This window comes from Gambusia affinis, linkage group LG03 (assembly GCF_019740435.1).
Source record: "Gambusia affinis linkage group LG03, SWU_Gaff_1.0, whole genome shotgun sequence".
In the NCBI taxonomy this organism is placed as follows: domain Eukaryota; kingdom Metazoa; phylum Chordata; class Actinopteri; order Cyprinodontiformes; family Poeciliidae; genus Gambusia; species Gambusia affinis.
Window position 1 is genome coordinate 367,741 of NC_057870.1, and position 12,304 is coordinate 380,044.

The 12,304-nt window shown below is 43.0% G+C and overlaps 1 protein-coding gene across 3 annotated transcripts in view; it reads right to left on the minus strand.

Annotated features, from left to right (window-relative positions):
- abca2 (ATP-binding cassette, sub-family A (ABC1), member 2) overlaps nt 1-12,304 on the minus strand; it is a 122,593-nt gene that overhangs the window by 43,958 nt on the left and 66,331 nt on the right. For all 3 annotated transcript variants that reach the window (XM_044107843.1, XM_044107852.1, XM_044107833.1), the window contains 5 exons: nt 10,970-11,120; nt 10,683-10,887; nt 10,439-10,603; nt 2,182-2,362; nt 997-1,209 (listed from right to left, as the gene is read on the minus strand). In XM_044107843.1, the coding sequence (XP_043963778.1) occupies nt 997-1,209; nt 2,182-2,362; nt 10,439-10,603; nt 10,683-10,887; nt 10,970-11,120 (915 nt within the window). The remainder of the gene's footprint in view (nt 1-996; nt 1,210-2,181; nt 2,363-10,438; nt 10,604-10,682; nt 10,888-10,969; nt 11,121-12,304) is intronic.

Here is a 12,304-nt window from a genome sequence, read left to right on the forward strand (position 1 = left end):
CTGAACAAAAACAAAACTGAAGTTATTATTTTTGGACCTAAAGAGGAACGATCTAGAGTTATAGATCTAGAGTTATAGATCTAGAGTTATAGATCTAGAGTCAGTGCACAGCTTCAGTTATTACAACTAAAAACCAGTGATCAGGCCAGAAACCTGGGAGTAGTGATGGACTCTGACCTGAACATTCAGAGACACATAAAGACAGTCACAAAGACGGCCTTCTATCACCTGAAGAACATTTCCAGGATTAAAGGACTAATGTCTCAGCCAGATCTAGAGAAACTCATCCATGCGTTTATCTTCAGTCGTATTGATTATTGTAACGGCGTCTTCACAGGTCTGTCCAACAAATCAATCAAACAGCTGCAGCTGATCCAGAATGCTGCTGCTGGAGTTCTGACTAAAACCAGGAAGATAGAGCACATAACACCAGTTTTAAAGTCTCTCCACTGGCTCCCTGTAGCTCAAAGAATAGACTTTAAAATACTGTTAGTTTATAAATCACTGAATGGTTTAGCACCACAATACATTAAAGATCTGCTGCTGTTGTATCAACCTTCCAGAACTCTCAGGTCTTCTGGTTCTGGTTCTGCTCTGCATCCCCAGAACCAGAACCAAACGAGGAGAAGCAGCATTCAGCATCTATGCACCACAAATCTGGAACAAACTTCCAGAAAACTGTAAAACAGCTGAAACACTGACTTCCTTTAAATCTCGACTAAAAACCCACTTGTTTAGAGTTGTATTTGAAACGTAATCAATTGCAAATTTATTGACGGAATCTGACTTGATGTTGTGTTTTTATTGTTGATTCCATGTTGCATTGTATTTTTGTGTTTGATTTGATGCAAAGCACTTTGAAATGCCTTGATGCTGAAATGTGCTATACTAATAAAGTTTGATTGATTGATTGATTGAATAAGCAATGTTCATGTCTACACAGTGGGAGCCGACAGCAGCATGGAGCCGCATTAGGCACAGCAGGCTGGTACTCACTTGTCCATCTCCTTGCGGATGTCGTCCTCTGCCATGCCCTTGAGCCTGGAGTAGAACCACAGGTGCTCCTCTACACTGAGCTTGTCAAACAGAACGTTGTGCTGTGGACACATGCCCAGGTTCTGACGGATCCGATCCATTTCAGTGCGGATGTCGTGGCCGTATATGGTGGCAGAGCCGGAGGTGGGAGGAAACAAGCCTGTCAGGATGGACCTTGGATGAGGACAGAGACATGCATGAAAACATGGTTTGTGGGTTCTGCCACTATGAGGCCAAGTCTGGAGTGACTGATCAAATGACTGATGTGTAGATAATTGCCTTCATTCTGTATTTTACCATAAATCGATCAAATGATTCTATTGCAAATACTCTGATCATTGTAGTTTAAATATAAATAATCTGAACTGAAACGGCCCATGAGGCTGATTTGTTGGAAGAAAAATAATAAATGAGCAATCTAATGATTCTGGTTATTCTGGTGGGGAACAGACTGTGATTTTTAACCAGACAATTAAAGTGAAATTATTGTGGGATGTAATTTTAAAGCAGCATTTGAAGCAAACTAAGAAATGGATGAGGGGCTGTCCAAGCTGTCTGATCCAATAGTAAAAACACAACACGCCTTTTTCAAGTTCAAATTATATTTAAAACCAAAATACTTTATTGATCCCAAAGGGAAATTAAGTGCTGTTGTAACTCATATCAATTCAAATTCTTCAGAGTTATTGTAGACAGTGATGTCTGTTGGCAGCAAAGATCTCCTGTAGCACTCTGTGTTCCAGTGAATTTGAAGAAGCCTCTGACTGAAGATATTCTGCTTACTCAAGACAGTGTAAAGAGAATGGTCAGGGTAGTCCATCATTTTTTTGAATTTATGAATAATGCTTCTTTGTATTTCTTAGGACTTTATTATGCCTGTAGCCGTGTTTTGACACATTTCTGTATAACTTGCCAAATACTTTGTGAACATCTCCAATCTCTGGCTGCAGAGCGGTCTGCACAGGGTTTGCCATCCAGGCAAAAGTCCTGGCCACAATGTTCTAACTGGTTCTAAGACGTAATCTGATATTGGCTGCAGATTTGTGTGCTTCTTCACTCTCACTAAATCACAACATAAATACAACCAATGAGATTCGTTTTTTCTGCTCTATTAAAGCAGAAAACACAGTTTGGCTTCCTCCTTACATGGTGGTGGTTTTTCCAGCTCCGTTGTGTCCCAGGAAGGAGACCACCTGGTTTTCATAGAGGTTGAGGCTCAGGTTGTTGAGGGCCAGTTTGCTGCCGGTCTTGTACACCTTGGTCAGTTTGTCTATGCAGACCACCAGGCTCAGGTGGCTCGGCTCCTCCTCCATGCCCCGCATCTCCTCTGCAGTCACAGATGATACAAGACAAGTAAGAACTGCACCATAAAAACACTTTTAAAAAGTAGTAGAAACAACGCAACTCATTTCTAACCTATCTCACCTCATCACTGTGATGTTGGCCCTTTCTAATTTTGGAATAAAAGTTGCCTGAAGATATAGAAAAAATGAATAAAATATAGAACAATATCATTTGAATAAAAAGGTTGATTATATGACAAAATTGCCACAAACTCAATAAACAGACATTTCTCTTTATTTAAGCAAGTACTAGTACAAGTAGTTCTTCATAAAGACAGTTAGTTTGAGGTTTTGTGCTTTCTGCAGAAAGCTGGTGATATTCATGAGATCCAGAATAATTGATGCTCAGAATCAGCTCACAGCTTTTATCTCCTGGTCATTTTCTTTCTAGTGAAGGAAGGTTACACTGCAGAAGTGACTGGACATTTTGCAAGAGTCATTTTATAAAGTGGTGACCCACAGTCCACCAAAAATACTAAAAAATAGAAATACAGAGAGAATTTCTCTCACTTGACCACATTCTGATATTGGCTGATCAACACAGACCTACTGGTGAGAGAACATTGTCTTTTAAACAATGTCATCAACATCCTGCCTTCCCAGTATTCCATGTAGGTGAGTGTTGCAGCTCAAACCTGAAGGTGTTTTAGGGAAAGGTCCAAAATGTGACCTGAGTGCATTCACAGCCATCTGTTTCTTGCTTAGATCTTCTCCTGTAAACCACCTAGCAGAGTAAACTGTGACTCTGACCTTGTTAAACCAGAAACACTGCTACCAAATTAGATTTGTTGTCATTTTCTGTGTCTTCTAAGAGACATACAAAGTTGCCAAAAATATGAATCAATCTTAAACTATGGATGCATCGATTCCAGTTTTCTGGTCGATTGCCGATTATATGGGGGGATTTTTCTGCCATGATTTGAGAGCGTACATTTTCAGTCTGAAACCAAAATTACATCTTTTCTTCTCAAAACTTTTAATACTATTGCTTACATTTTCATTTTGAAAGTATGAATTCATGTCTTTCTTCTCAAACTAGTATTGCTTGTACTCAAAACTTCTGGCACTTTTGCAGAACTCTCTGCTCACTTACAAAACATCCTCTGCTTGCTTTTGGAACAAAAGAATCTAGTATTACCTGGCAAACTCTCAGCCAATAGAATGAAAGTGTTGTACTGCACTGAAAAAAAGACCTCTTTGGATGAACATAAAAAAATCATGGAAAGATTTTCCACCTGATTACTTTGTTTTATTTCAGCACCATGTAATTCTGTTACTCCTGTTTAAAGCAAAAATACTTTATACAAATGTGTTAGGTCAACATAATTTATTAAAGTTATTCCAATGTAAAGCAAATGTGTTGGATCAACTTATGTTATTATGGTTATTCTATTGTTGATTGTAAATCAAAGTGTTGGCTGAACTTAATATATTTTGGTTATTCTAATTTAAATATAAAGTGTTGGCTCAACTTAATATATTATGGTTATTCCAATTTAAAGCAAATGAGTTGGCTCAATATAATTTATTAAGGTTGATTCAACTCATTTACTATAGTTGGACCCAATGTAATTTAAAAGAGCCAGCCCAAATAATTTGCAACACTTTGGACCAAATAATTTACTTTACTAAGATTAATGGCAATTTAGATAAAACCAACTTTTTTTTTTTCTCAGAAGAGTTTTTGCGGCGCTAGTGGCTCGTATTTTTTTGAGACAGTAGGCAGACAGGGTGAGGACATGGCAATGGTTGCCAGGACCGGGAGTCGAACCAGCAACGTCTGTGTCAAGGACTAAGGCCTCCAAACGTGCAGTGTACTAAACCCCTGCACCACCACATCACACTGGAGAAACCAACATATGTTACAGTGATACCTTCACACTACTTAAGTTGATCCAACTCATGAAAATTAAGTTAGTTCAACAGACATGCTTCATGCTGAAAGAAAGTTATTTAATCGTGTGAAAATCCATGATTAAAGTTGGTAGAGCTGTTGCCTTGCAGTAAGAAGGTCCTGGGTTCGATTCCCGGCCGGGGATCTTTCTGCATGGAGTTTCCATGTTCCTCCCTGTGACGGCCCTGCTGTGCGGTCCGGTATGAATGTGTGCTATACTTTCAATTAACCTATCAATTAAGGTCCTCTAAGTGGGAGGTGCTTCCATCATCCGGCCACCTGGGTGGTATTTAAGGAGCGCCGTTCCATTCACGAGAGGCTCACGTCCTCCGCAAGTTCGCCTACTGCGCGCGCCCACTGGTAGCGCGTCCCCAGAAGCAAGCCGCAGACGGCAGTCCAGTCCAGCTTGGGTTGGGGTCCGGACTTCCTGGTGTGGAGGGACCGGGCATGGTCGCCCCATCCAAGCTGCCATTTGATTCCGACGCCTAGACATTCTTTGACTTTTTTAAAATAAATGCCTTTTAGGCTTAAAGCACTGCCTGTTTCCGTGTCCCCCCAGTTTTTTGTTGCGACCAGTCGAGCCGGGTCGTAACAAATGGGGGCTCGTCAAAAACTAAATTTATAAGTTTGTAAATTTGTTTGTTTGACTACATGACGTGTTTCATTCATCTTGTGTAGGAGTGAACAGTGACATCACCGTTGTGGGTGGGGCACGGCTTTGTTAACCAGTTTGTTGTGAGCAGCTGTGACATGTTTGGTTGAGTAATCCGATATGCAGGTGAGTGAAATGTTGTTTGGGGCTTGTGCATCAATGTTGGGTCTGTTTTAGTGACTGTGTCTCCTGCTAGGCTAAGTGGTGCTGTCGCTTTAGACTTCACCTGTTTGTTGTTTTGGTAGTGTCGTGGAGGTTTGCGGTTGGCGTTCACTGCGCAAGCAGTGATCTCGGGGGCAATCCGTGAGATTAATTTCTTACTGGTTTGGTGCTTAATAAACCCGCCGCCGATCCACGTGAAGAGCCAGGAATCAGTTAGGCAGGTGAGTCGTGTCAGGCAGGTAAAGTATAGTGGGGAGATGGTTGCTTTGGTCCCGTTGTGCACTTGTTTCAATTTGCTTTCACTTTACACTGTTTTTGCTGTTTAGCTTAGGTGTTTTTTCCTGTGGCGCTTGACTACAGTTTGGCTTAAAAATGGAGTTTGATCTCGATGGTTTTGTAGCTGAACCTTCTTTGGAGAAGTTTAGTGGTGCTACTAAAAACGATCTCATAGCTATTGCTGCTCAGTTTGAAGTACCTGTGGTTAAACAGGAGAAGAAGGAGATTATTAAAAGGCGACTGTATGCCGCATTGGTTGAGCAAAACATTTTGCCACCTCCCGAACCAACCACCCAAAGTGAAGTTGGGGCGTCTAACGCTGAGGTGCGTAAAATGGAGTTGGAGTTGGAGATGCGTCGTTTGGAGCTCCGAGAGAAAGAGCTGCAGCATCAAGTTGAAATGCGCAAATTGGAATTGGAGGCAGCTGCCAGACGCGATTCTGTGCGCGTTTCTGTTGATCAGGCCGGCAGTTCTGCTGGGGCAGAGTTTGACATTAACAAATGTATTCGCTTGATTCCACCGTTTACTGAATTAGATGTAGATAAATATTTCATCTTGTTTGAACGTGTGGCAAAGACACTGAAGTGGCCTAAGGAGGTTTGGTCGCTGCTTTTGCAGTGTGTATTTACCGGTAAAGCGCAGGAAGCCTATGCCTCGCTGTCACCTGGTGACAGCTTAAATTATGACAAAGTGAAGAGTGCAGTCGAAAAAGCTTATGAACTTGTGCCTGAGGCATATAGACAAAAATTTCGCCGCTATAAAAAAGCCGACTATCAAAGTTACACTGAATTAGGTCGTGTTAAAACTGCTTTATTTGATCGGTGGTGCTCTGCACAAGATGTTAAAAACTTCGATCAGCTCCGCGATCTCATTTTGTTGGAGGAATTTAAAAATGGCTTACCGGAAAATATAGCAACCTACATTAATGAGCAGAAAGCTAAGAACATCTCAGAGGCTGCAGTGTTGGCAGACGAGTACGTGCTGACTCATAAGGATTATTCGGGTCCTGTGGTTTATAAACAGCATTTTGGTCAAAATGTGAGGCGCAGTGATCGTGTTGGTGTTGCTAATCAACTGGAGGCGAGACAGTTTAAAAATCCGCTGGTTCGCGATGATGAGCGGGTTTGTCATTTCTGTCACAGACGCGGACATATTAAAGCAGATTGTCATCGGCTGAAAGTTGAAACGAAAAAGTTTCAAACTGCTCCTAAAGGAGTAGGTTTGGCTGCGCCGGTGCGGAGTTCTTTGGAGGACACGATGGAAGACCGTTCTTCTGAAGTGGGTGTCTCCTATTTGCCTTTCATTCGTGAGGGTTTTGTGTCACTGCCAAATGGCGAGGAAAAAGTTCGAGTTAAGATCCTGAGAGATACTGGAGCGTTTGACTCTTTCATTAGAGCTGACGTGTTGCCGTTCTCGGCTGAGTCTGAGACGGGTGCCTGTGTCCCGATTCGGGGAATGGGATTAAATGTAATGTTTGTTCCGTTACATAAAGTGTCTCTAGAGTGCGAACTGTTTACTGGTGTCACACAATTGGCTTTGCGCCCTGCTTTGCCAATTGAGGGCGTTTCTGTGATTTTGGGAAACGGTTTAGCTGGAACGCGTTTGTGGGCGGATTCTGTGCCGTTAGATGGGCTGGTTACATCGGACCCCATTGAGCAAGTCACTTCTCAGTCTGAGAGTAACGGAGAATTCGCAGATGTATTTACCGCATGCGCAGTAACGAGGGCCATGGCGCGCGCTCAAAGCGAGGAAGAGGACAAATGTGCAAGGAAAATTAAATTGCCTTTGTCCAATTTTCCGATCTCTCTATCTCGCAGTGAGTTTGTCGCGGAACAGCAAGCCGATGTTTCTTTGAAGAATCTTTTCGATCAGGTTCGCCCGCTGAGTGAAATAACGGACTGTGCATGTGGATACTTCCTGCAGGACTCGTTGTTGGTGAGGAAATGGTTACCACATGTTGACATTGTGGGGGAACCGGTATTTCAAATAGTGGTTCCCATTAAACTTCGTTCCGCAGTGTTAAAAATTGCTCATGACGAGTCTGGCCATTCTGGTGTACGTAAGACGTATGACAGAGTTTTGAGACATTTTTTCTGGCCCCGTCTGAAAAAAGACGTTTCATCTTATGTTAAAGTGTGTCATGTCTGCCAGGTTATTTCCAAGCCTAATCAGGTTTTGAAACCGTTCCCTTTGAGCCCAATTATTGCCGCATCTGAGCCATTTGAGCATTTGATAATCGATTGCGTGGGCCCGTTACCCCGCTCAAAGGCTGGCTCATTATATCTGCTCACTGTGATGTGTCAAACTACACGTTACCCAGCAGCTTATCCATTACGTACAATAACAGCTAGGTCGGTGGTACGTGCACTCACTCAGTTCTTTTCGGTGTTTGGGATCCCTAAAGTAATACAGTCTGACCAAGGCACTAACTTTTCATCACATTTGTTCACTCAGGTTCTGAAACAGCTACGGGTGCGACACAGTAAAGCAACAGCGTATCATCCAGAGAGTCAGGGGGCGTTAGAGCGCTTCCACCAGACTCTGAAGTCTCTCCTGCGCGCTTACTGTACAGAACTGGCGGGTGACTGGGAGGAAGGATTGCCTTGGCTGATGCTGGCCGCCAGGGAGGTAACCCAGGAAAGCACCGGGTTTAGCCCAAATGAATTGGTTTTTGCGCACACCGTGAAGGGTCCATTGTCTGTGGTGGCGGACGGGCTGAAAGAGCCTGTTCCACCGAAAAACTTGGTGGATTATGTTAATGGTTTTAGAAGACGCTTGTATCTGGCACGGGAACTCGTTAAACAGAAGTTGACTGTGGCGCAGAAAAAAATGAAAAGCTTGTTTGATCGGCGTGCGGAGGTGCGCACATTTCTGCCGGGTGATCAAGTGTTGGCTTTGTGTCCAATTGTGACTTCTCCTTTTCAGGCAAAATTCACTGGTCCATATACAGTTCTGGATCGGGTTTCCGATCAGAATTATTTAATATCCATGCCAGAGCGGAGAAAGAAAACCCAGTTATGTCATGTCAACATATTAAAACCATATTACGCTCGTGATGATTTATTTCAGTCACAGTGTAATGTTGCCACGCCTGCATGTGCCGTAAACAATCTTGCTGGGAGAAGCGAGACTTTCAGCACCACGGACAGCGCACTGTCACCTGTGGGGGATGACAGTGACGTGAATGTGTTGGACAGCTCTCTGATTCATGGGCGTCTTAAAAATTCTGAAACTTTGGGCAAATTGGACACGTTGTTGGCTCACTTACCTGAAATCGTACAATCTGGATATTCATTACATTAAAGGAAAAGACAACGTCATAGCTGATGCGTTATCTCGCGCTCCACTCTTGTAGCACGTGTTGTTTTTTTGTGCTTGTTTTTGTCCCTGTTTCTTTTCTATGTGCCTTAAAGACGCTTCTGAGTGCACCAGTTGCTGGTCTAGAGAGAGCAGAGGAAGGAACCTGTACATTAAACGAATCCAGCTGAGTATAACGTGGGTAAGAGCAATATGTTAAGGGTGGCTGGGTTTACTTTACACTTTGGTGAATTTGGCGCAGGGTTCCGTATAGAACCTGCTTTTTTATGGGCGGGGGTGTGACGGCCCTGCTGTGCGGTCCGGTATGAATGTGTGCTATACTTTCAATTAACCTATCAATTAAGGTCCTCTAAGTGGGAGGTGCTTCCATCATCCGGCCACCTGGGTGGTATTTAAGGAGCGCCGTTCCATTCACGAGAGGCTCACGTCCTCCGCAAGTTCCGCCTACTGCGCGCGCCCACTGGTAGCGCGTCCCCAGAAGCAAGCCCGCCGCAGACGGCAGTCCAGTCCAGCTTGGGTTGGGGTCCGGACTTCCTGGTGTGGAGGGACCGGGCATGGTCGCCCCATCCAAGCTGCCATTTGATTCCGACGCCTAGACATTCTTTGACTTTTTTAAAATAAATGCCTTTTAGGCTTAAAGCACTGCCTGTTTCCGTGTCCCCCCCAGTTTTTTGTTGCGACCAGTCGAGCCGGGTCGTAACACTCCCACAATCCAAAAACATGACTGTCAGGTTAATTGGTTTCTCTAGGTGTGAGTGTGTGTGTGAATGGTTGTTTGTCCTGTATGTCTTTGTGTTGCCCTGCGACAGACTGGCGACCTGTCCAGGGTGACCCCGCCTCTCGCACGGGACGCAGCTGGAGAGGAACCAGCAACCCTCCCGACCCCATTTAGGGAAGGAGGGTGTAAAGAAAATGGATGGATGGATGGAAATCCTTTCCATGATTTAATTACATTAATTCAAGGACATTTAAAAAAAAAAGTGTTTTAAAAAAAAAAAAAAGACTTAAAAAAAAATGCACTGATACAGTTCTTAAATGCTGAAAGAAATTTAAGAACTGTTTCAGTGCAGTTCTTAAATGCCAATAGTTCCCTGCAGAGAAAAACAAATATCTATAGTTTAATGTGTAACTAAAACCACTTTGAAGTTTTCCCAGGCGTAAAACAGTGATGTCTCATAATCTCTCGTGATCCCCTGATCTCACTAGACCCTTTGGGAATTGAATCTGACTAAATTGAATCCTGTTATCTCAACTTGAATATAATATTCAAGTTGAGACAAAAACGATTGTCTCGTGTGACATCCTGTGATCTCACTCGGCTTCAGCACTATATCAGTCTGACTTCTTTAGGGTGACCAGACGTCCTCTCTTTCCCGGACATGTCCTACTTTTCAGACCTAAAAAAATGTCCGGGGGGAATTTAAAAATCGTCCGGGATTTTGGTCAACTGCCTCAAAACACATTACATAGCTTACAGTGCATTGTGATTACATTGCCATTCCGTTCCACTACTCCATTCCAGGTTTCTTTGTACAGCAAAGAAATCAGTAGCACATGTGTGTCCGCCGATTCTAAAATTCACATCACATTCACAAGTCTGTGTCTGATTCCACTTTCATCTTTAACTGAAGTGTTGAAGTCTTTCACAGTAAAAGAGGCCATGTGTAATAGTGTTATGAATTAGTCTTTGCTCTTTTTTAACCTGTAGAACATAAAAACACGCATCAAAAGTTCACAATAAAGTTGAGTTCTCCGTACCGGACCGGCGCTGATCCATGGCACATGCCTGGTCCTCCTCCATCACACTGAGCCTGGCAGCTCCTCCTCCACACCAGGGCCAGTCCCAGGTCTCAACACGCCCACTGCCTGACCAATAGGACCTCTGCAGAGGGAAGTACCATGGACGTGGCAGCCCATACATCCCTACAGGTAGAGGAAGAGGGAAAGTTGTGTTGCAATGAGATAATAATGCTCCAGGATTGAGGAAGCAGTCTTTTCCCACCTGGATGAACAGCTTCTATGTACCAGGTTAGCACACCGTACACCCCAGCATCTATAATGAGCATCATCATGGAAAGGCTCAGATTAAAGTCATCGCCCTCTACAGGTGACTGACTGATGGTGCGCCACTGGATGCCAACACCTGCCACCTCATACAGGGCAAAATACTTGGAGCCAAGACCGAAGGCTGTGGTGGACATGAGAGACTGGAACCAACAGAGAACACAAGCACTGAGTCAGCAGAACCAGTACAACGGCAACACATGAAGAACAATCAAGTGGCCTTACAGCAATGCATTTCTCAAAAGCAGTGATCTTGTCATGGGCCACCTCCTCCCTTATGGCTACATACATGTAGGGCACATAGCTGAGGAAGTAGATGATTCCTCCACAGGCTGAAGCTAGCTTAGCTTTGGAGTAGATTACTGACACCAAGAAACTGAGAAAAAAAGAGAAAACATTACAGAACCAATTACCAATCACAATCTGAACCAATCTATAGTTTCTTCTCAGTAAAGTTAGACTTCTTTTAAAACAAACTCTGAAATTCAACATATTAGCAATTTTATGTAAAACCTTAAATGTTTGTTTGCTATTATGGTACAAAATGAAATCTCAAATAAAGCTGGGTTTATACTGCTGCAAAAACACAAATCTGTTGTTATTAAGCCAATGTATGAAAAGGCAGGAAGACAATTTCACTGAAGTCAAATAGTAATTTTGGATCAGTAGAACCTTTGCAAATATGTGAGTTGAATATGAATATAAATCTTTACTGATGCTGCCTTACAACATTACATTTCAGTAAGAAAGGGCATCTTAGAATAATATAGAATAAGTATTTTCTACTTTAGTTCAATGCTGCAAACACAGTTTGAATTTCTAAAATTATTAATTTACTGCATATAGCCGAGGAAACCAAAGGGAAGAATGAAATCTTCTGTGTGAGCAGGAGAAATCTTAACATTCCAGACTTGGAAGATGAGGAAGCAGTTAGCAGCCGTATCCTAACCGTTCACACACCAATACACTATGAAACATTTCATTATGAACTGTAGCTGTTAACAGATCTCACTTCTCACAATCTGAATAAAGAACATCATTTTATAAAATAACTCGGCACATGTATTAATCCTTTGTTTGGACTGGCTGAAGTACTGACTTGGAAAGTAAAGTGGGAAAGATTCTCACTGACCAGGGTGACCATATTTTCATTTGGGAAAACCGGGACACCTTTGAGCGGGGTGGGGGTATGTTGGAAAGGGGGGGGGAGAAGGAGGGGTGAGACACCACGAAAAAACAGGACATTTCCTCACTTTCTAAAAATACAGGACGTGAATTACGGACATGTCCCGGGAAATACAGACGTTTGGTCACCCTATCACTGACTGCTTGGTGACTTAACCTGCTGTCTATGATGCAAACAGTTGTCCTGCAACACACATCAGTATTCACTGCTTTTCATGACTATCAGGAAGGAACAAAATTACAATACCAAATGCAAGCGTATTAAACCTGACACTATGTCTGTGATTTTGCTCTTGTAGACAATTTTTTTTTTTTTCCCACCAGGGGGTCCTTTTTGTGGGCTCTAGTGTCCCTTATACCACAGGAAAGGGGGAA